Here is a 25535-nt window from a genome sequence, read left to right as displayed (position 1 = left end):
CGAAAAACTCATTGGTCCGAGCCGGGGTTTGTACCTGCGACTTTCGGATTGAAAGTCGCACGCTCTTACCGCTAGGCCACCATCACTTAAGGAAATAATAAGAAAACTATTGTAATAAAAATAAACGTGGATTATTTGTGTAATATTACTCGTTAGGGGTTTAGGTATAAATATTTACACATTGTGATTTAAATTTCAGATACATAAGTCAAAAAAATAAAGACATTAGAACCGTTTAATTGTAATTTTAAGCAGGGCCGGATTAAGCATGTCGGGGCCCACAATATCAGGTCGGCCCGAGTCGAACGATGTCTTTTTCGCTCTTATTCATTCACTTATTCAGTCATTTTCCTACATAATTACCTCTAATGGCAAATTTTAAGCGAGGCTAAAGGCTACGGTCAACTAGTGCCACAAAGTTGATTTTCTGAATAGTTGTTGGTTTTTTAGTTGACCCTATATCTACATGTTAGCTTAACTGGTGAATGAATAGAGTTAGACCAAGAAAATTCTACAATGATTTTGATAGCAGTGCAACTAGTGCAAAAGTACATTACATACCTAGGGAGGTAAATTCGTAAATGCTCCAGGTCGCAGGTGTTAAGGCCCCAGTACACAATGGACCATCGCCGGCCACTCCAAGGGACGCATTTATGCGTTAGAGGGAGCAAGTGATATTGCTATCTCATTCTACTGCATGGCTGCGTCCCTTGGAGTGGCCGGCGATGGCCCATTGTGTATTGGGGTCTTTATAAATATGCGATCTGGGGCTTTACGAATTACCGCCCGTGGTTTGTATAAAGTTTTACGTCTTGCCTTGGCCAGGAAGTGAGATTTTCTTCCCGTCCCGTGGGAAGAAAATCCCACTTACGGGCCTAGGGTGACGTAAATGTTATTTATACGTCATAATTTCATAGAAGTTTTGACGTTTAAAATAACACTTGCACTGCGTGTGTTATCAAAATCGTTGCAGAATTATCTTGGTCTAACTCTAGTAATTTTCTTAAAAAACTGCTTAAGTAACATCAATATTAAGGACATTGGGTGTTGACAGCCCCATAATATGTGTGTAAAAGCGGTTTTATACATTTCTTCAACTATTTTAACAAATCGACAAAAGGTTCGGTTTCGGTTTCGGTTTCGGCCGAAACTAGAGCCAAAGCCGAACATTCGGTTTCGGTTTCGGTTTCGGCAAAAAAACATGTTTCGGTCGGACACTAAAAATAACATACAGCATGTATTTTTTATAGTGAAACTATATATGCTCATATGAAAAATATACACGGTATTTGAGATAGTCTTAGCAGTTTCATGATTTTATGTTTATAAATTAAATCTTAAATAAACGCTTACCCACAGTACATATAACATAAAGCAGTATATCAACTACGGCAACAATGTTAGTATCATGAACTTTGTAAGTATTATTTGTTTACCAAATAATATTACGTTTCAATAAAGTGTTATTATTTATCAAATACGTTAATTTCCCTTGTGTTAACGTAAAGTTATTATAGATGCAATAATCAAATGGATAATAATTATTGATTTTTAAAAGTCCTTCGGACAGTGAGACATAGGCAACAAGGAGACAAGATGAACTATGGCAAGAATATCGCGCATGACATGACAAAGAGCTCATCACTTACTGACGCTTAGCGCCACTTGCACAATTCCACCAACCCGGGGTTAAGCGGTTAAACCATTAACCCAGTGTCAAATTGTACTGGTAACTATGGTGACCCCAGGTTTAACCGGTTAACCCCGGGGTAGTGGATGGTGCAAGTGGCCCTTAATGACGCTGCAAGCTGCAACTAGGGCTTCCAATACCGAGACACCGGCATCTCGTCTTTTATAGGACATTTTCCTATACCGGTATTTTTAAATGCAATACCGGGATCCCTGTATTGCATTTTAAAACGTTCTCTTAGCCATAAAAAGCCCGCATATTGTTTTTATGGACGCCCCTCTACAATTGGACACCTGAAACACTAGAGGAATTGCAAACGCGTTGCGGCATTTGGGATGGGATGGGACGTTTTAAACGCAGTTGACCTACTGCCTCAAGCTATACACACTGTGGCCTTAAAAGTAAACTAGTTAGCTGCTAGTCATATGTTTCGAGTGGAAACTCCTCCTGGTCTGAAGTTTCTTCTCCTTGGCGGTCTTGTACTCTCTCCTGCACGGGCTGTTCCGGAACTCGAGAATGGTGTTGACTTTCTCGACGATCTCCTTGGCGGTTTGGTGATCGCATTCGAAGTCGTGGAACTTGTAGTTCGTGTTGGAGTGGAAGAAACCTGAAACGGTCGGTAGACACGTTAACCCTCTACCAGGCTAAGGCCCAGTTGCACCAACCACATTTAACAGATCGATTAACGTCAAACAACAGTAAATTATGAAATTTCCCATGCAATAAAATTTAGCGAACGCTTTAACGGTGATATATTTAATATATTTCCCACATACGGCACTTCAAACATGTGTTATATTTTTGATGAGTACGAGTAAGACTGACATTCGATAATCATTTTTGAAATGTCAGCCTGGTAAAGGATTAACTATGTATTTTTCATGTCTCATGCTGTTGTAGTTCTATAAAGTGTGTAATGCAGTTTTTTTACATATCTGGGTGACTGCCCATCCTCAACCCACCAACGGAGCGGCAGCTGACGTTCACATACACCTCCCGTAATTACTCTACGAGTTATCGTCCGGGATGAGATGACCAACGAAATTTGCGCCCGGCCTTTTCTTAATCAACTGCTTTAAGGTAACAACTAAGTTCATGGGTTTCTATTGTTTCCATTAAGTTTTAAGTCATAATGTATTGTTTGTCCGCACTTTCGTTAGTCATTAATGTGTCTGGTTCAGAAACGCGTAACTTTTCAGGATTACCATAAAACAAACCTAAACTAACCTATTTATAGGATAACCTTACGAAAATCCTGAAAAGTTAACGGTTTTAATTTTAGGACTAATGATAATATGACAAACAATACATTATAACTTAAAACTTTATGTCTAACAAAGGGTCCCTCTAAGTTGATACATACTTGTACTACGATCGAATGTGGACGGTTTCTGTTCGTCAGTGTACACGATCCTCAACACGAATTTGTTGCCCTTGCTCTGTCATCACAGTGCGTCAGACAGAGACAGCTAGAGACAGACACGCTATAGACACTATAGTTGATACATACTTGTACTACGATCGAATGTGGACGGTTTCTGTTCGTCTGTGTACACGATCCTGAATACGCATTTGTTGCCCTCGCCCTGTCATCACAGTGCGTCAGACAGAGACAGCTAGAGACAGACATGCTATAGACACTATAGTTGATACATACTTGTACTACGGTCGAATGTGACGGTTTCTGTTCGTCAGTGTACACGATCCTGAACACGCATTTGTTGCCCTCGCCCTGTCATCACAGTGCGTCAGACAGAGACAGCTAGAGACAGACATGCTATAGACACTATAGTTGATACATACTTGTACTACGATCGAATGTGGACGGTTTCTGTTCGTCAGTGTACACGATCCTGAACACGCATTTGTTGCCCTCGCCCTGTCATCACAGTGCGTCAGACAGAGACAGCTAGAGACAGACATGCTATAGAAACTGTAGTTGATACGTACTCGTACTACGGTCGAATGTGGACGGTTTCTGTTCGTCTATGTACACGATCCTGAACAAGCATTTGTTGCCCTCGCCCTGTCATCACAGTGCGTCAGACAGAGACAGCTAGAGACAGACATGCTATAGACACTATAGTTGATACATACTTGTACTACGATCGAATGTGGACGGTTTCTGTTCGTCAGTGTACACGATCCTGAACACGCATTTGTTGCCCTCGCCCTGTCATCACAGTGCGTCAGACAGAGACAGCTAGAAACAGACACGCTATAGACACTATAGTTGATACATACTTGTACTACGATCGAATGTGGACGGTTTCTGTTCGTCAGTGTACACGATCCTCAACACGAATTTGTTGCCCTTGCTCTGTCATCACAGTGCGTCAGACAGAGACAGCTAGAGACAGACACGCTATAGACACTATAGTTGATACATACTTGTACTACGATCGAATGTGGACGGTTTCTGTTCGTCTGTGTACACGATCCTGAACACGCATTTGTTGCCCTCGCCCTGTCATCACAGTGCGTCAGACAGAGACAGCTAGAGACAGACATGCTATAGACACTATAGTTGATACATACTTGTACTACGGTCGAATGTGACGGTTTCTGTTCGTCAGTGTACACGATCCTGAACACGCATTTGTTGCCCTCGCCCTGTCATCACAGTGCGTCAGACAGAGACAGCTAGAGACAGACATGCTATAGACACTATAGTTGATACATACTTGTACTACGATCGAATGTGGACGGTTTCTGTTCGTCAGTGTACACGATCCTGAACACGCATTTGTTGCCCTCGCCCTGTCATCACAGTGCGTCAGACAGACACAGCTAGAGACAGACATGCTATAGAAACTGTAGTTGATACGTACTCGTACTACGGTCGAATGTGGACGGTTTCTGTTCGTCTATGTACACGATCCTGAACAAGCATTTGTTGCCCTCGCCCTGTCATCACAGTGCGTCAGACAGAGACAGCTAGAGACAGACATGCTATAGACACTGTAGTTGATACGTACTCGTACTACGGTCGAATGTGGACGGTTTCTGTTCGTCAGTGTACACGATCCTGAACACGCATTTGTTTCCCTTCGCCTCCATTATTTGACACCAGGCTATGGAGTCGATGCTGTGCATGAAGTATTTTGGTTTTAGCTGTAACAATATTTTATGTATAATAAACAAAATAATAGTTAGTAACTACTGCACCTGTCCAATTTCTTTGTATAATTTCTGTATCCATTGTTTTTATTTCTTTCCCATCTTTGCCCATTCCACTTATGTATCTAATATCTTGGTCCAAGTTTTCGTACTATTTGCGTAGCCATTTTGATTTGCATGTCATTCGTAATATTTGATCAAACGTCGGTGTTTCTAGTAAATTTTTCCATCCAATTTTTTTGATAAAAGCACATTGGACAAAGATATTGGACACATGGAATACCAGTAATACCACCCTTATTTATTGCGTAGCCATTTTGAATTGTATGTCATTCGTAATATTTGATCAAATGTCGGTGTTTCTAGTAAATTTGATCAAATCATCCAATTTCTTTGATCAATGCACATTGGACAAAGATATTGGACACATAGAATACCAGTAATACCACCCTTATTTATTGCGTAGCCATTTTCAATTGTATGTCATTCGTAATATTTGATCAAATGTCGGTGTTTCTAGTAAATTTGATCAAATCATCCAATTTCTTTGATCAATGCACATTGGACAAAGATATTGGACACATGGAATACCAGTAATACCACCCTTATTTATTGCGTAGCCATTTTCAATTGTATGTCATTCGTAATATTTGATCAAATGTCGGTGTTTCTAGTAAATTTGATCAAATCATCCAATTTCTTTGATCAATGCACATTGGACAAAGATATTGGACACATGGAATACCAGTAATACCACCCTTATTTATTGCGTAGCCGGCGTAGCCATTTTCAATTGTATGTCATTCGTAATATTTTATCAAATGTCGGTGTTTCTAGTAAATTTGATCAAATCATCCAATTTCTTTGATCAATGAAAGAAAGAAAGAAAGAAAGAAAGACATTTATTGTAAAAACCTTCTACATACAGCGCCACTTCAGTTACAAAAAAGAGAGAAGAACTTACTAACTAAAACACTTAAAGAGTAATTGTTAAAGTAAATGTTACACAAAAATAGACAAGTCCACCAGCAAAGTGAAAGATAAAAGAAAAAAGGAGTAAGAAAACTACTAAAATAAAATTTGGCGCCGCTATAGTGGCTACAAAAGGACACCACTCAGCATATGCTCTGGTATAAATACCACAGCGCTGGTTTTCTGTGGAGCCCCAGGCCGGAGGGTAGTTTAGAACTGATTACCTAACGGTAGTGGCAATCATACTATATTGCAAAAAGGAAGCAGAAAAATAAACATAATCATTTGAAAAATTTAAAAATACAGATACTATAATTACTAATAAAGTTACAAATTGGCTTTAATGTTATGATGTTACAGGGTAGGTATTATATATAGTATAAGACATTATAAGAGGTTGAGAGGTTGAAATATAATAGAACTTATCATACTCATATTCGGAAAATTTGAAAAATCTAGTTGAAATTCATGTAAACTCTGGTAAAAAAAAAAAAAAAAAAAAAAAAAAAAAAAAAAAAAACTTTTACGTCTGACAATTTGAGAAATCCATGGGACGCAACGAGCACGGCAATTGCAGGCTAAAGAGATATTTTCTAAACTGGAGTTTAAATGTGGATAGTGTCTTGGAGTTACGTATAGGCGGAGGTATGTTGTTCCAGCACTTCGTGGCAGAGTAGCGAAAACTGCCACGAAATGCAGCAGAACTGCCGTGTCTCGGACAGATAAGTCGAATGGCTTCTCTAGTCGGGCGGGCGGAAAACTTTAATTTGTTAAAGAGGTACAGAGGTTGTTGAAGATGGACAACACCGAAAAGCAGAGACGCAAAATGCAACGAACGTCGTGCATCCATTTTCAACATCCTACCACTATTAAGATAGGGAGTCACGTGAGTCCGTGGAGGGATGGGGAAGCAGAACCGAGCGCAGGCATTTTGGATGCGTTGAAGGAGTGCCTTAGAGCGAGCTAGTAGGCAACCGTTAATGACAGTGTCGACATAGTTAAGCCTGGATAATATAAGCGTGTCACATAATTTTATTCTAATGTCAACACTAAGGTATTTACGGACCTGGTAAAGTACTTGCAGTCTATAAAAACAGCTTTTAGCAGCTTGTAGTACATGTTGTTCGAAACGTAGCTGTTCGTCAACGAGTAGTCCGAGATTACGTGCTATGGTGACTCGTTCAAGGAGATCCCTACCAAGTAAAACTTTAGGGTCTATACTGGTGACCTTCTGAACTTGGCCTTTAGTACCAAGCACTATAAATTTGGACTTATTGGGGTTGAGAACTAAGTCACAGTGTCCGGACCAGTCGACGATACGAGCAAGATCTTGATTTAGCAACTCAACGGCAGCTTCAGTCTCTCGGGGAAGGAATGTTTTGTAGATTTGCAGATCATCGGCGTACATGTGATAGTTACAATTTTTTATGCAACATGTAATGTCCGCCACGTACAAAATAAACAAAATCGGTCCTAAAATCGATCCCTGAGGGACTCCGCAATTTACAAAGGTTTTCAGAGAGAAATCTGTCAATCCGGAAGAGTTACGCAGCCCTACTCTCTGTGAACGACCCGAGAGATAACTATCAAACCACTTTATTGTTCCGTTATCAAAACCATAGTACGCAAGTTTGGACAAAAGCAGCGAGACATTTATTGTGTCGAAGGCACGGGAGAAATCGAGTAGGACTAAGATGGATGCTTCTCCCTTATCCTGTGCTGTTAGTACATCATCGATCACGTCCAGAAGGGCCGTGGCTGTGCTGCGCGCTTTGCGAAACCCAGACTGCTTATTCGGCAATATATTATTTGTTTCTAAAAACGCAGTCAATTGCAGGCAAACGATCTTTTCCAAGACTTTTGACAAGAAGCAGAGAATACTTATTGGCCTGAGGTCCTTTAAATCCGTAGGCTCCGGTGTTTTAGGTATTGGTTTAACTATAGCCGATTTCCAGTCGTCTGGAAAAATACCGGAAATTATAGATTGATTAATCATTTTAGTGATAGTGTACAAAGTTTTAGGTAAAGTTAAATCAATCATGTTTAATGTGATGCCATCAGTACCTGCTGCGTTGCTTGAAAAAGATCTAATAACTTTGAGAACAGCGTTTTCATCGACTGGTTTTAACCTAAAACTAATGGGGCCAAATCTATGGAACTCATAATATGTTAGACTGGATATGGTGACGCCTCTTCCCCCTGGAAGATTTAGAAAATGATTATTAATCTGGTCTGGGTTATTGAAATTTGAAGGCAAGTCATTACTTTTTTTAAAATCCGCGATGTTACTTTTAATATTTTGCCAAAGAAGTCGGGGATTATTTTGATTATGATTAATACGAGTCTTGAAAAAGGCCGACTTTTCGGTGAAAAGGGCAGTGCTAACTATGCTTTTTAAGTCCTTATAGTATTGTTTATGGGTGTCGAGGCCTGTACTACGAAATCTTGCATGCGCTTCATCACGGAGTCGCATCATCTCCTTTACCGTATAAGTGATCCACGGGTGAGATTGTTTTTTAATAAGGGTTCTTTTAAAAGGCGCGTGAAGTTCAAAGAGCCGTAAGATGGACTCATTAAAATGATAAAGAGTGTCATTGACGTTGTCACACACCAAACGTTCCCAGTTTATGGATTCGAGGTCAGCGTTGAACCTCTGCACATCGATATCCTTGAGCGGTCTATACACTACCCATTTTGGGAGGGGCTTGTTTTTCCTAACGCTAAGCTCAGTGGTAATAAACGCATGGCTGCTAAGATCGGGTATATGGTTCACCGACACATTGCTTATTCGTGTATTCGAACATATTACATCTATCAGAGTTTCCGAATGATCAGTAAAGTGGGTCGGTTGATTAACGAATTGTGAAAGTTGCAAAGTGGTCAGGAAATCAGATAACTTTATTGTGTTGGGATCGTGAGGGCGCAAAGTGTTTATATTGAAGTCCCCTAGCAATACGATATGATCATAAGTCGCTAGCGAGCAAATTGACTCGGAGAGTGCATCCAGGAAGATGTCAACGCTCTGCCATGGGGGCCTATACGCGGTCCCAATAGCAATTTTACTGCCATTAAGATTGATACCCAGCCACATTTGCTCAACAGAGGGAGCCATTGGTGTCGTAAGTACACGCGTGCGAAAATCCTTACTTATGTAAAAACCAACGCCTCCACCGCGTGTGCGCTGGCCCTTTGGGCGCGGCGAGTGACGCAGACGGTACCCGGCTGGAGCCGGAGCGCGCGCCTCTTCACCGGCGCGCAACCAGGTCTCGTTTATGGCTAGGATGTCCACCCTATGACGGTTCAAGGCTACTAAAAACTCATCATGTCGGGTCCCAAGCGACCCAGCATTAAATAAGCCTAATTTAAAGTTTTTATTTTTAATTACAAATTTAATAACATGCGAGAACACTAGCTGGCAAAACAAACTATTTATAAGCAGCTGTTTGAGGATCGTCATATGGCGGCGTTCAATAGATGTAAATCTGGGGCGCGGTAAACCATTAAGTAATAAAAAAGTTGGGCGAGCTGAAATTTGTCTTTGAAAGTTATTATTTTGGGAATTATTCAAAAGTATAAAATAATAAATAACATGCAGTGTAAATAAATATATATTTATTACGATATATATAAGTAGGTAAGTAGATATTAAACTGTTTATAAATGTGGACATTTTTACAAGCTTAGTTCGTAATTCATAGTCATAAGGTCGAAAGTTGATACTATAAACAAGTTGAGAGATAACAATATGAGTACACAAATTACACAATCCATTCAATCGTTTAGGTAATAACATTTGATATTCTTGCTGACATATGTTTATCGTCGTTATAATAAGTAGTAAGTTAGAAACAGTGTTTTTTTCAATGAAAACATTGATAAGCATCGAGCATAGAAGCCTAAAAAATAAATTATAATGAATACACAGGAGCCTAACAATTATATAAAAGATTGACAACTGCATTAATAAAGCATTAAGTAATACATAAGGTGCAAACTTATTCATTCCTAAAAACCCTACCTATGTCGGCTTCAGACCTGATTTTTATTGCCGAATGTCCAGCGTCGCGTCGAACAAAAATGTTACCACGAGTAGTCCAGGGGGCTCGCCATTGCAGGCGTCGGGCTTCCATTCGAGTTTTATAAAACAGTTGCCGGTTTAGAGATGTGAGACGCTCGTTAATGTAGACTCGATTCGGTTTACCGGGGAAGCCGAGGCCCGTCGTATCGATGACACGTCGGACGCGAGCTGCTCGGAGCAGCTGGTCCCGCTGATCACGCCGCACGAACCGCACGACCAAAGGCCGCGACGTCATAATATGGCTCGAAGTACTGTCGCTATCAGGGGATACTCCCGCCGTTTCCGGTCCCTCCGCACCCCTCACGTGCGGGGTCGCCTCGCACAGGCTGCTCGACTCGTCTGGGGAGTTCGCTCCACTTTGTATTTTCTGAGCTGGGACCGCACGACGAACACCGACCCGGGTTACACTCATCACGTCATGCTCCGATACAGCCACTCCGACCTTTTGACCTATAAGTGTTATCAGGTGTAGTTTATTCTCATTTGTTGTCTCAGGAACCCCTGTGATCTCAAGGTCATTGATGAGTAACTCCTGATCGCGCTCATTTATTTGACACTTCAGTTTTTCCACTTCGATCACTAACTCATTGTTATGATTTGTGTCGATATTGTCACTGAAGCGCGTTTCCAAGGACGTGATGCGTTCATCGAACGAAGTCAAACGCGAAGAGATTGATTCCATTGTAGCTGTGAGTTTGTCAAGCCGAATAAAAAACTTATTAGAAAAATCAGTTAGCGCCGACATAACATAGGTCTCCATTGTCAGCTTAAAGCCTTCTTGAATTTGCTGTGTTATATTTAAAGGGGAGTCTGTAATAGTTTCCACTGTGTGAACTTCCGGGGTAGGTAATACGACCTGCGAAGAGGTCGGCCTGCTAGGCTTTTTACGATGCGTAACATTATTGGTCTCGCAAGCGTCGCTCGAATGAGATGCATGGTACATCGCTCGCGCTGGGGAGTTATCATAGTCCGTTTTTGGCACTAGTCTTCGGCACTCGGGGCACGTCCAGCTATCCTTGGTGCATTGCTGCAACGCCTGGAAGCGCTCCACCGACATGTTGAGGCAGTGTAGGTCATATTTACGTTGGCATGAGCTACAACTTAAATATAAATTGTCCGTTATAGCCAGTTCACAGCCTGCACACACGTAGTTATCGGCGCCGTCGATGTCCATATTGCTAGAATTGCCCATCATAATTAAGCGCTGGAGGCGCTGCACTGACAGTACACAAGAACACTATCGTCTAGCGAGAAAATAAAGGCAGCGGCTGCAGCGCTAACCGGTTTGTAAAAACAAATCGTCTACCGTTAAGTTCACTAGTAGTATGTATGTGATTATTATGGTAAATACATAGTTTTACAGATGTAAAATAACACCACTTCACGAAGCAACTATACGTTCTTTAGTTATGATCACTACTACACACAATCTTCACTTTTTACGACAGGTTTTTAATTAAATCGCGGAGCAACTTAAAATGACGTCCGCACAGTAGCTGTTCCGATCTACCTATCCCTTTGTCAAATATCTTTGTCCAATGCACATTGGACAAAGATATTTGACAGATGGAATACTAGTAATACCACCATTATTTATGATATAGGTAGGTCTTGGTCTTTCCCAACGAGTGTCGGTGAGTTTAAAACACGAACAAAGTGTGTAGCTTTAGAACCAGGTGAGCCGACCCCAAATAATGGGAAGTGGCAAGGAAGAAGAAGAACCTGTACGTTAAGTCTAGAACTCACAGAGCCACTAGTTGTATTCCGTGCTCGTTCACTTACCCAGTGCGTGTGTTTGTTGTTGGCGAGCGGCTCCACCTCGACCCTGTCTATGGACACACCGAGCTGTATCAGCGTGTTGGCCCTGACTCGCCGCAGCATATGCACCCTGTATGCCTTGTACTGCGGGGCGGAGGTCGCCATCGCGTGGGAGTGGAGCTTATCGAGATCATTGTCGGCTTTTTTGAGGCCTGCGAAACAGTTAAATTAGTAAACTGGAGCATAACTACGACTTACGTCTGACGGTCATAGGAAGAGTGCAGCGCGATAGTTACTCGCGGGCGAGATATATATTCAATCTAAGTATCAAGAAAGATACATTGATTGAGTAAGATGCGTAAAATCTAAGACCATTTCGTGCTTTGAATTAGACAGGTAAACGAGATGGCGCTGTACAGCTCCTTAAATTTTGCGGTAACACTGATTGTCAAAAGTTAACGTTTGACAATTTAGTGACCACAAAACATATAGCGCAGTACACCGCCATCTATCTTGGATGTCAAACTAAGGGGCACGTTATTTTGACGTGCCCCTTAGTTTGAATATACTTTGGTGTAACTATGGTAATATGTAGTAACCAGCCTTTATATTTATTTACATTACCTTCATTGACCGCCTCTAGAGCATTCTTGACCGCTTCAGAGGTAGCGCTGCCTCCCGTGTTGTGTCTTGAAGGATTCTGATGGTGACTTTGCCCCGAATCGTTCACCTAATAAAAAAAGAACAGATTATTGAGTACCGTAGAACGGGATCACACGAAAAGACACGATTTTCAACTTCAAGGACGATTTTCGCCAATAATCCAAATGATAAAAGTAATAATTTTGATATCATTTTTTGAGTCTTCGTTAGTTCTTCAATTTTGCATTTGTGAAATTAATTTTTACCAACCCAATTCAGAGAAAATCAAAGAAAACTACCTGTTTTCTCCATATCCTTAAAACGGGGTCGATAGACACAAGAAAGGGGTGAATAGAAATATTAAGTTTTAGTTGTCATAGGCATCGAATTTGGTCACTGTTATGTGGATACTCTATTGGCAAATGGTATACAGGGTGATTCATGAGACGTGAGCAGGATTAAGCCTGCACACTCAGTAACTGATAATTGATCGATCACCGTCGTATTTAGGTGAAACAACCACACTTTTTCCTATTTTTTAACTTTTTGGTGAGGGCAAATTTAATTTTCTACAATCATGGTCACCCTACAAGACCTAATTAATAAACATAAAACCTCTTTAACCGTAATGCATTGCATATAAATAGCATTTTGATTACGAAGAAAATAAACTGTCAAACTTGAGTGAGATACGAGTTTTCTAAAGTAACCAGACCGTGATGACATTCAATTTGACACAGAATAACGGTAGTTTAGTATACTAATTTTAGGGTGACCATGCATGTCGTAAATAAATTAATAACTTTTTTTTTCAACACGACTAAAAAAATTACGTTAACCTCACTAATACTGATACGAAACAGTTGCTTATAATTTACGAAGTGCGCAGTGTAAGTCCTGCTCACGTCTCCTGAATCACCCTGTATATATCTGTTAAACAGCAATTTGACACAAAATAATTTTTTCGTGTCTTTTAACCCCCAAGGCGTGTCTTTACACCCCTTTGTTGTATCTAATCACCCCCTATGGCGTAACTGTTCACCCCATATGCGTGTCCACTGACCCCTTTATCACGTAAATTTGCTTATTATTGTTTTTTTGCAAAAAATGCTTTATTATAGAGACAATTAGTGATATTATTTATTATTTAGGTACTACAGATACTATACTACCAGGTTAGCTAACTTTTACTTAGTTAATGTCAAAACATTTACCGCTAGAACAAAGTTCAGACAGGCTTCATTTCTTACCTCGGCGAGACCTTACTTTAGAGTCAAAAAAATCTAAGTTTTAGGCAGTTTGATTAAGTTCTTTTGGTATCAATGTAGAGAATAAATAGTCTACTATATACGCATTCCAAAAAATCTAATTTTAGAGGTGTACGTTTTTAAATATAACAACTTGAAAGAAAAAGTACAAAATTTCTCTATTCACCCCGCGATTTCTGTTCACCCCGTTTTGCGGTATTGCAGACTTTCTTTACAATGTTTAGTTGCTCCACACAACACAAGTATTTGTAGGAATGTGATTTTTTGAGAACATTTATAACTGGCTGTGACACTTCCACACTTGTAACACTTGCCGCAAGGCACAGATTCATGTGAAATCGCTTGTTACCTTAGAAAACATGAACCCCTGGAACCCCGTCGCGTCCTCAGGCGGCAAAATAGTGACGTTGTTGCCATATTGTTGAGCTCGTTGAGTCTTTGATTAACATGCCGACTTGTACCATAATGAGTCTTATCAGTCCGCCGGACGATATCGGCCTGTCAGTTAAAAGCAAAATTTGACAGCTCCGAACAACTGACAGGCTGATAACGTCCGGCGAACTGGTAATCTGTGGGCCCCTTTACTATTAGGTGTAAAATCGCGTGTTACCTTAGGAAACATGAACCCCTGGAACCCCGTGGCGTCCTCAGGCAGCGAGCTGGTCACGTTGTTGTCGTCTCTCTTGTTGAGCTCGATGAGGCCGAGACACGTGAAGCCGAACTTGGCGCAGGGCTCGTGCGCGTCCAGACAGGGGAACGCGAGGCCCATGTCGCCGTCGTCCTCGGCGATGCAGAGGCCGTATATGGCGATTAGAGTAAGATGCACGACTACTATATCCGTCTCGCTCTTGCAATATGATCGCTCTCGGCGCTCTTGATTCACTTTGGGTATATATTGTTGTAAATGTGTGTGTTACCTTAGGAAACATGAACCCCTGGAACCCCGTGGCGTCCTCAGGCAGCGAGCTGGTGACGTTGTTGTCGTCTCTCTTGTTGAGCTCGATGAGGCCGAGACACGTGAAGCCGAACTTGGCGCAGGGCTCGTGCGCGTCCAGACAGGGGAACGCGAGGCCCATGTCGCCGTCGTCCTCGGCGATGCAGAGGCCGTATATGGCGATTAGAGTAAGATGCACGACTACTATATCCGTCTCGCTCTTGCAATATGATCGCTCTCGGCGCTCTTGATTCACTTTGGGTATATATTGTTGTAAATGTGTGTGTTACCTTAGGAAACATGAACCCCTGGAACCCCGTGGCGTCCTCAGGCAGCGAGCTGGTGACGTTGTTGTCGTCTCTCTTGTTGAGCTCGATGAGGCCGAGACACGTGAAGCCGAACTTGGCGCAGGGCTCGTGCGCGTCCAGACAGGGGAACGCGAGGTCCACGTCGCCGTCGTCCTCGGCGATGCAGAGCCCGTACTCGTTTATGTTGCCGAGGGATATGTCAGGGTGTTCAATGCTGGAAGAGTGATACGTACGGTCAAGGAATTTAAATAATTACAGAACCATTTCGTACCTTGTCACAGTGACAATAGTATGAGGTCCCTAGCCCCTTTTATATTGATTGTCACTGTGACAAGGTACGAAATGTTGCTGAAATTAAATTGTTTGAATGTATTTGCATTTATTAATAAGCGCGAGATTGAGGTATTTGTAAGGGATAAAACATTTATTAACTTTAGATATGTAAAGTTTTATGATTAAGGGCGTAGAAGTAAAACTAAACAGAACAGTACCTATAATAAATAAATAATGCAATTACCTGTACTTGTAGCACGTGAATCCAATCAAATCCTTTATCCTAGCCGTCGCAATCACGCACACAACCAACGGATAGTTATGATACTTCTCAGAAATCTTCATAAATATCTTAAACATCTTCGTCTGCAACCCCAACTGCGCCGTACCATCAAACTTGGCGTACTCTAAATACTGCATATGGGGTAAGTCCGGGCATTTCTCCAGAAGCTCGGTCAACATGGACTTCTGTTTAGGTTTTTTTATTTCCATTTTGGTGAAATTGTCCGCGATCTGCTCTTCGGTGAGCTCGGTGGACGAGTCGTCCCATTTGATTACTTTTATTTTAGATGCCTTCTTTAGTGCTTGCTCCTTTTTGTCGAGCCACTGCGCTGTGTTGGATCTTTGTCTGAAATTAGAAAGATAATTTAACTAACTTCTCGTCTGTCTATGATAAGTCAGGATCCTTATCGTAGATCCGAATCGGATTTTTGGGTTAATTTTTTTCGAGAATGTTTTTTTCTGCGAGATTTGAACCCACGGCTTCACGTGACCCTAAAAATACCTTTAAAATTATCATTGAGTTCATGCTAAAATGTATTATACTTTTAATTTATTTCTGTGACTGTTAAATCATAATAGGTAATCGAAAGCATAATACAGTCAGCAGCAGGAGTTGCTAAGCGGGCCCGGTGTTCAAAATGATCTTGACGCGACTTTATTGTTAGAATAAGAGCGTGTCGTTGTAATTTTGAACACCTTAGCCTTAGCAACTTCTGCTGCTGGCTGTACATCAAAGTCATCGCCTCTTTTAAACGCTGACTCCATCTCAACCTTATATAACACTTGACGCATTTTAGCAACAGTAGTAGAGTTTAGTAAAATAAAACTTATGCTGATTATGCAATAGGCAGCCACCTGACGCCGACTAGCAATTCAAAGACGAATTAATAATATAAACTATCAATTGATACATATTCGTATAGGGTGTCCAGCGGAAGATTTCCGATTTTTAAAATATCAATAATTTTCGAACGTAAGTGTGAGGAGGACCCTGGGGAGTGTTTTTGTTTCGTGAGTTATGACTGTTATGAGTGTTGCGGATTGATTAGTGACAATAGATCGCTGGCCAGCAGAGCAGCGTGCAGCGTACATATACTATTGGGGCGTATCGTAGGCGTTTCCCTTAGTACCGCAAGGCTTAAGTTTTGCATGGATTTCGGGCCGTTCATGGCCTTTTTACGCTCGCCGCATCGCAGCTTGCGTGCGTCCAATCCGCGGCCTCAGCCATGCATACTCAGCGAGGTGATTACGTACACTACAGCCGGTCAAAGAAGTTTGTCAGTAGAAAAAAGCGCGAAATGCAAATTTTCTATGGCACTATAACCCACGTGCCTACATTTTTAAAATTTGCCGCTCTTTTCTACTGACGGGAATGGCTTGACAGAGTATATACATGAGCAATAACAGATAGAAGTGGCAATTTTATACACTTTGCCCAGTAAGAAAACGGAAAGGTTTTCGAGGGTAACTCGACAATAAAAGGCGTTCAGAGGATTGAAAAAAAATAAGTTCAAAAACGAAAACCCCACTACTGCAAATCGCGCTCTAAAATGTATGAAACAAGATAGAATTCTTATCTGAAATTATCATATAGGAAAATTATAAGAGTTATCATTTTTTTATATATTTACAGAGATATTCAAAGGATCGCCGTGGACGTATGCCACGATTATAAACTTTAAGGTAAAGTGGCATACGACCACGGCTATCCTCTGAATCTCTCTTATAATTATAATTTTCCTATATGATAATTTCAGATAAGAATTCTATCTTGTTTCATACTTTTTAGAGCGCGATTTGCAGTAGTCGGGTTTTAGTTTTTGAACTTATTTATTATTTAATTAATTTTGGGGTCAGGATTTCGTTACTTACAATAATAGTTATTTGAAGTCACTTTATAATACTTTTGCGAGGGCGTCCTCAGTGCACGCAGAGCGCCGCATATATCGGGCTACGCCCGACAACCTTTGGCATGAAGGCGCCTTCGGCGCCTGGCTTTGGAACGCGTACAGCGAGCCTCGTACGTCGGGCTACGCCCGACTCTTTTAGTATGAGGGCGCCGAAGGCGCACGGCTTTGGAAGGCGTACATCAGGCCTCGTACGTTGGGCTACGCCCGACTCTTTTAGTATGAGGGTGCCGAAGGCGCCCGGCTTTGGACCGCGTACAGCGCGCCACGTACATCGGGCTACGCCTGACCCTTTTAGTGTCGCCTTTTGGACCGAGTCCGTACATAGGTACGTTTCAGTATGCTTCGCCTGACCACTGCGAATTTTAACGAGATGAATATACTAAGATTACTAAGCAACTTTTACCATGGGACCAAACCCGATCTCGTAAAAAAATTTGCTGATCTGGACTTCTATACCTACTCACGTTATAAAATATTGCAGGTCATTAAAAAACACCATGTATATAGCGGCCAAACAAATTTCTTTTGAAAAATCCTTCTTGTATCGCCGTAGTCGCGTAACACGCGGATAGATAGAATCCAGAGCGATTGTAGATTTGTAGTTCGAATTACCTACCAGATAAATTAATGTTTTATCGGGTGCATGCAAGCAAAGCCGGGTGCAAAAGTTAACAATATGTATATATTTGAAATGTGCTAATTGAGCTCTTTCAAATGATATACAACACGTCATCATTACATATTTTTATTTTTTTTGGTTCGTGACTTTATGACCTCTAGAGGGCGCCGTGTTCATTTTTTTGTGACGTCATATAGCCTATAACCAGCGGACGATTAAGACGATTCGAATGACACGTCGTTTGTCAAATTTCAATGAGTACTTTAGAAGTTATGAGGGAACAGATGAACATACATACATACATACATACCCACAAACATACCGGTCAAAATCATAACCCTCCTTTTGCGTTGCCGTAGTCGGGTAAAAAACATTCTTATCATCTACAATAATGAAACGGACGTTATGTACATATTTCCTGTATTTATTATGTACAGTCACCCGCAATAATATGTTACATAACGAACGCCGCAAAAATATCTGACACGATCTTATTGGTAACGCAATTACAGCGCGTCACGTGTTCTTGCGGCCTTCGTTATGTAACATATTATTGCAGATGACTGTACTTGTCTTTGATTCTAGGTAGAAGGTTTCGTAGAATGCGAAATAACTCTGTCTGTCTGTTTCCTCTTCACGCTTAAACCTCTGAACCAATTTAGATAAAATTTGGTATGGAGATAGTTTGAAGCCCGGGGAACGACATAGGATAGTTTTTATTAGGGATGTACCGACTAGTCGCCTACTAGTCGGCAAAAATGCCCGATTAGTCGGCACTTTTTTAGTGAAAGAAAAACAGAAAAAAAGAAATCAACAGTCAATATTTACCATATGTTTTATGTTTATTTTGCTAAAATACCTATTCAGGGTGCATACAAAAACTTTTGTTCATATAATTGACCGTTTGATCGTTATTGACCGAAGCGAAGCGAAGGTCTACGTTTTGACTCGGGCATTTTGCTTTCGTATGTCCGGATGTTCTCCTCTACAGGTCGCAATTCTTAACCGATTCTCGTGAAATTTTGTGACCGAATTTTATGACTAAATAAAATTTTTTTGTCAATCCGGTTTTTGGAAATTTTTAAAAATGGCGGAGTCGTGATACCTGGCGCCTAAACAAATAGTCGTATCGATATCATAAGACTTTTTTCTTTTTGAAACATGTTTACAGAGTTAATAGCAAAAAATGCAGAAAAAAATTATCGCTGGTTTAGGCGGTATTTAGATATTTAATTTTAACTAATTTTAATTTGAGAAGGAGTAGCTAAATTTCGTCAACCCATCTAAGAACTATTTGGCTCAGTTTGTAAACGTTCGCTTTTTCTGTTTGCACAGAGGGTCTGGGTTCGATCCCCAGTAATTGTATGCTGGGATATTATAACTTTTTGTATTTTTTTACACATAAATTTCGTATTGTTTTTCTTTAATTTACTATACACCGTGTTTTTATTGAATTCCGTTAACTTCGGGGTATAGTTAAGTACGTTTATAAGAACTAAATGGCATAGTTAATTTTCAAAAAAAAAATTTTTTTTTGTTTTCTTTTTTGTTTTTTTTTTTGTTTAAAAAGTAATTAAATGTAGCATATAGCGTTGTTGTAACACGGGCATTACATTTAACTCAACCAAACAATTGAAATCTGTGACATATCAATGTCATTTCGTACATCAATCGACCGAGATTGTACTTAAGTTTAGTAGCAAATGTATGAACTCATTCTAAACACTAATCAATATGTAAGCCGGCCCTAAGGCAAGTGTACACGCTTGTAGAGGCCTTATAGTAAAAAAATAAATTATGGATTATCTCCGAAATGGACTTAATTAGAACATCGGTGTCTTTGAGAAAGTTACTTGATTTAAGCTCAGGAATGCACCCTTGAAATTAACGGAAATCAAAAAAAACACGGTGTATTTAAAGCTCTTAGCACCATGTTATTTCAAGCTCTGCTCGCGAGGTCTACAGCTCACAGAGCCACTAGTCGTATGTTGGTGGGCTGGTGTTTTCCTCTACAGGTCGATCTTAAGTGATTCTCGTGTAATTTCATGTGCAAGTTCGATAGTTATTTTTTTTATTATTATTCAGTTTTTGTTTTTTTTTTTAATGGTGGAGCCATGAGGAACTATTAACGTTATTGCAAAAATTTAGAGACTTAGTCAGAGCACGTTGCTCATAAAGATGCTCACCAGATGGGATATGTTCTTAACTGGCAACTACGTACGGGAAATAGAGCCTTGGAAATACCTCCTACAAGCTGTACTGACGGTCTGCTCAGGATCGCAAAATACAGAGATTGAACTAAAGACAGAAATTGAACGAGGATTCTTGTGATAGGTCTTTGAACCTGTAGAGTACACCTTTTAGCCAAGCTAAATTATGATGAATACCGCGAACAAAGGAGAAAAGCTATTGTTTTTCACCTGAACTTATACGAAACTAATGATCTGGCCGACTAGCCGACTAGTCGGCCGACTAATCGGCCATTCGAGCGCCGATTAGTCGGCTAGTCGGCCAAATCAATAGTCGGTACATCACTAGTTTTTATTTACAATTATCATCATCACTCCACGCAGACGAAGTTGCGGGCAGAAGCTATAGTGTAGTAAATAAAGGTAGTGGACCCCGCAGTAATTCCTCAGCCAGAAAAAACTTTACAGTATGATAAAGTATCAATAAATAAAAAGTATTGTATAAATTTTCCAAAGAATAATAATAATAGAATTAAAGTAAATACCTAAAGTCTTAAATCGTTAATATCTTTTTACGGAAAAATGCTCCGTTCAAACTTTCTTCACCAGACATATTCATGTAACTTATTGCAACAATATATGAAATATCAAAAAAATATCCCAGCAGAAATACCAGTATTAATAAAATAAAATTTTTTGGCGTGTCTTGGACCGGAAAATTGCTCAGTCTAATTTTTTCACTGGAATGCCATTTTATTGCCGTTTTATACCTACAAAATGAAAATCTAAAAATTTTCCACTCTCAGTTTTTAATAGTTCTATAATACATACATTTCGATACGCATTTTTTTTGGATTTTTTTACCCAATACGCCAAATTATATTCTAAGATCATATAAGAAGAAAAAAATGACAGAGCAATTTTCCGATGAAAATGAGCGTCAAAAAAAGGAAGTATCATAAAAAAATATTCTCATGTATGACAAAACTTTTAGATTTTTTTCTAGTATCACATACTGATACAAATAACTTATTTTGTAAAATAATTTTGGACTGAGGAATTACTCGGTTCAATATATAATCAGATTTGTGTTTTTACCTAACTTAGGAGTTTTTTTTTTTGGATATTTATAATGTTAGTCTCGGCTCATACTATACAATAACCAAGCTAAATTTCATCTACTGAGAAATTAATGCATGGGTCTCCATACAACAACTTGCTTCATTTACTACACTACTAGTAATATTATATAAATTCGAAAGTAACTCTGTCCGTCTGTCTGTCTGTGTGTAGATTTAGTTACAATCAACACAATTAGAGCAAGTTAAACTACAAACGAATTATACAAATCTAAAATACACAAATGCACAAAATAAAATAAATTCGCATTTAATGGCACAGGTAGGGTAAGTCGAAAATATTGAAACAGAAACAAATAATGTATGTTGGGCTATAACTGCAAATATTTATTATGGTTACTTAGTTTTGCGCCTAATATTTTTTGTATGTGAATGCATATACTTCAGAAAAAAACTTTTTAAATAGGTACTTTTATTAATAGAATAGCCAGTAACTACCCTACTTACGTACCCTATTACAGAAAATGACCTTATAACGCTCGTAATATATCGGTATATTATATACTTTGAAAGGTTAGTAATAAAATAAAAACACACTAATAAATTTATTTAAAATCGAAACAGTAAAGAAATGTAATAAACAAAAATAATTTAAAAATCTATAATTACCTAAAATGGTCTAAGGGCTGGTCAAATCCCGGAAAATCCATAGTTAAAATCCGAACTAACATACAAACAAATCTAGTCTAGTCTAGTAATCAACAATATTTAAATATAAAAATGTTTCGGACACACTGCACTGCAGCTAAGTCTAAAGTCTAGCCAATAGAAATCACGTAACTTTACGCATCTTATTCAAAAGTGGGTGGACAGAAATACACAGGCTACCCCATTTACGATTTATTCTTATAACTTGCGTCATACTTATTTTAGATTGATGTTAATCACATTTGAACTACAAATTACAGACCAAAAACAAGTAACTAAATAATGATAAATAAATCTATAAATACCTATAATAGTCTAAAGGCTGGTCAAATCCCGGAAAATCCATAAAGAACAAATTAGCACACAAACAAAAACCAAGTTGTTCTCTGACTGATGTGTGAGAAAGAAAGAATGTTCGCAGAGGCCTGAAAAGGGCTGACACAGCAACACAGTACTAGCATCAAGTTCTTAGAAGGTGTACGGTTCGAAACTAAAATAAATTTAAAAGCATACACACTAGCTTTAAAATGATAGCAATAAAGAGTAAAATATCTTAACCTACCCGCAAATACCACAGCGTTTTTACATTGTCAGCATTTGCAAATTGAATGTTTAAATTCGCAAAAGCAACCTTAGTGTGTATGAAATATATGCTCGCGTTATATAAATATTAATTGAGAAAACGATATTGATTAAGGGCAAGCTCACACCTAAGCAAAATTTTTTTACACAAAGATGTGTAAGATATAGTGACCTTAATCCATGTGAATGTTTACACAATTCTAGTCTTGCCTATGACATTGGTGTAATGATGTGTGTAAATTGCCATTCTAGTTCAAGTAATTGGTAAAAGCAATTACGCTACTAAATAAATCAGTTCAATCATTAATCATATCAGTTAAGTGTGGCAGTAAAGTAAGTGAAAAAATATTTTTATTAATGTGATGTGCAGAGGTCGGCAGGGGCACAGAAGAAATAATAGTACTACCGTACAGAAAGGACACTTTCTACAAACCCGAAGTTTGACAGCGATTCAGGGTCGAATCATGCTATCTCTTTCTAATATATAGCACTATCCCTTTCGGCTATTTAGGGTTGTCAAAATTCAAGTGATTATCTTAGCTGTGGTCGTGCACGCACAAGGAAGTCAAGTGGTGCCAACCCTAATAATTGCTCGGAGCAATGCTGAGCCGAACGGAGCCGAGTTTGACCGAAGTCAGGAGTGTCTCCCCACTGGCGGGGGTGAACTATTTGCCTTATAATATGACGTAAGACATGTCAAATTATAAGGTAAATAGCTCACCCCTGCTGACCTTTGGTGATGTGCAATGCAATTAAATAAACATTAATTGATAATAAATATAGAATGCATATCAAATAGTAAAAATCGCACAAGCCAGTACCTACATGACACATTTTTTGATCACAAAATGTATTTAACATCATCAGTAAGTTAAACACCCTATTCCTTTTATACAAAGTTATATCTTAAATTGTGTCCTTATCCATTTTGATTTTAGAATTACAAGGGCCTATTATACATAAAAGTTTAAGGGACTAAAAAGAAAGAGAAGCAAATGATCAGGAAGGATAAAGTGCAGACAAAGAAAATGGGGCTAAAGAAAAAAAACATGGTATAAGTTATAATGATGAAAGCTTTTTATTGTCACATACAAAACAATATAGTGTATGTGAATCATATAAATTACCCAAAGCTGATTGGAAATACCACATTATGATAACTCAAATTTTTCCCTGTTGCATAGAAATCCTTATTCGCCTTAACTTTCATCCAATTAATATACACCATCAAAAATCGACACTGGTGACACATGACCTCATGCCATTTTGATTTATAATTGAATATCAATTGATTAGATACAATTATATAGAATTTTTAGTCATAAATGTACATTGCTGAAGCAGAAAACAATGAGTACTGTGGTGTTGGTGATTGACTGATCATATATGTGGGCCATACTGAAAGTTTCTGGATTCTGATATATGAGACGACTTATTTTTTATAAGTGGCCAGTTCAGGAATTTTCAGTATGCCCTAAGTAACAATGGATACTGTGGTTTTTAGCAGCAACAGCAAACCACATTATATGATTGAGGCATTATGGTCAATGATTTTGACCCACCATGATACACAGCAGTAGTAGTTGCTAAGCGGGCCATGTCTTCAATAAATGAGCTTGATGCGACTTTATTGTTAACAGGATAAGAGTGTGTCAAGGTAATTTTGAACACCTCGCCCGCTTAGTAACTTCTGCTGCTGACTGTACAAGAGTAACAAATTGATCTAGAAATGGTGTCAGTCTATGACTAAGCATGGTAAGATGTTTAGAAACACAAAATGACAATAATAAAAAAACAGTTTTACCAATTTAAGGGATCCTGGGCTTAATCAATTGACCATGCATCGTACAAGGTATTAAATGGTTATTATTATACCCTTAATGTATAGTAACCAAAAATACAGTGATACCTACCCAATTCCTGAAAGACTAAAATAAGAGCGTTTTGAATACCTGTGTCCTCCAATATCATCATATCGTATGTAGCTGCCGCTCATGAGGTCGTCCTCCTCGCTATCCTCCATCTGAGGATACGCATCGAACTGAGTCACGATCTCCTGGTCCTCGTCCTCCGATATGTTGCCCATGCCGTCCCGCCCGTGGCTCGTGCTCGGCGGGCACAACCTTTCATCTTTCAACCTGATCCGCTCGTCTGCCGCTTTCGCTTGAAATATCTTAGAAAAATCCTCCCCGGCCATAACAATCTCGCACAAGCCCGTATCATCCGTGGCTATGAACGCGTCTCTTATGTTTTTGAGCAACCATATCTTGTTATCTAATGTGGCCATCGTGATCTCAGTTATTTATGTTATAACAAGATTAATTACTCTTAAATCCCCGATCTATTTTCTGCGATTCAAAACACATGCACAAGTTGCCATCCCAAACAAATAATTATCTGTCATAATCTTGTCATAGTGAGTTATTAGTTTTTTATTATTATTTATTTTGTCTATGGTACTTAACGGCTGTACGGACAGGGATACAAATGTTTGCGATAAGTTAGGCCCCGTTCGCACGACAGCTTTTTCAACGCGCGTTAAAAAAGCGTTTGAATGACGCAAATGGATAACCATGTATGTATTCACACGAAGGCGGTTTTTAAGCGCGGCGCTTTTTTATCGAGCACTGTTCGATTTTCGGCGTTGAGCGTTGGCGTCAAATTGAATAGAGCATACGGATCTCCGTGTATCTGTTCTCACAAGCGTTAAAAAAGCGCCGGCGCTGCTGTCAGTTGGCTGTCAAGTGTCAATTTTTGGTGTCAATCGTCAAGATTATTATTAGTTTCACCTTAAAAATGTCAACTTATGCTTACAAATTCCTGAAATATTCAAGCTATATTCAAATAATACGTCGTAATAGCAAATAAAGTATGGCTTTGCTGAGATGCGTACGTGACAATACGACTCACAAGTGATTTTTAAGCGTTCGTATGAACACAAATATTGGAAACGGTAAAAAAGCGCCAACGTCGGGTTTTAACGCAACGCTTTTTAAGCTGTCGTGCGAATGGGGCCTTACGACAGAAAAAACAGTCGTACAGTAAAGTAACGCTTATAACTTACTTCATACATTTTTACGTCTTCGTTTGATTAATTTACTAATCGACGTTGCAATGAATCTA

At 39.4% G+C, this 25535-nt stretch overlaps 1 protein-coding gene and 1 long non-coding RNA gene across 3 annotated transcripts in view; one reads left to right on the top strand and one right to left on the bottom strand.

The window, feature by feature from the left end:
* LOC134804314 (uncharacterized) overlaps positions 1-25535 on the top strand; it is a 538216-nt gene that overhangs the window by 352369 nt on the left and 160312 nt on the right. The window lies entirely within an intron of this gene.
* LOC134805200 (stress-activated map kinase-interacting protein 1) lies at positions 1963-24787 on the bottom strand. Its single transcript, XM_063778511.1, has 7 exons — positions 24365-24787; positions 15288-15671; positions 14753-14984; positions 12243-12348; positions 11643-11830; positions 4669-4804; positions 1963-2297 (listed from the first exon to the last, which is right to left on the bottom strand). Exons 1-7 carry the CDS (start codon positions 24697-24699, stop codon positions 2101-2103), a joined length of 1578 nt encoding a protein of 525 aa, XP_063634581.1. The 5' UTR covers positions 24700-24787; the 3' UTR covers positions 1963-2100.

This window comes from Cydia splendana, chromosome Z (genome assembly GCF_910591565.1).
Source record: "Cydia splendana chromosome Z, ilCydSple1.2, whole genome shotgun sequence".
Lineage (NCBI taxonomy): Eukaryota > Metazoa > Arthropoda > Insecta > Lepidoptera > Tortricidae > Cydia > Cydia splendana.
The sequence above is the reverse complement of the archived record's forward strand: the minus strand, read 5'-3'. Positions and strand labels throughout refer to the sequence as shown.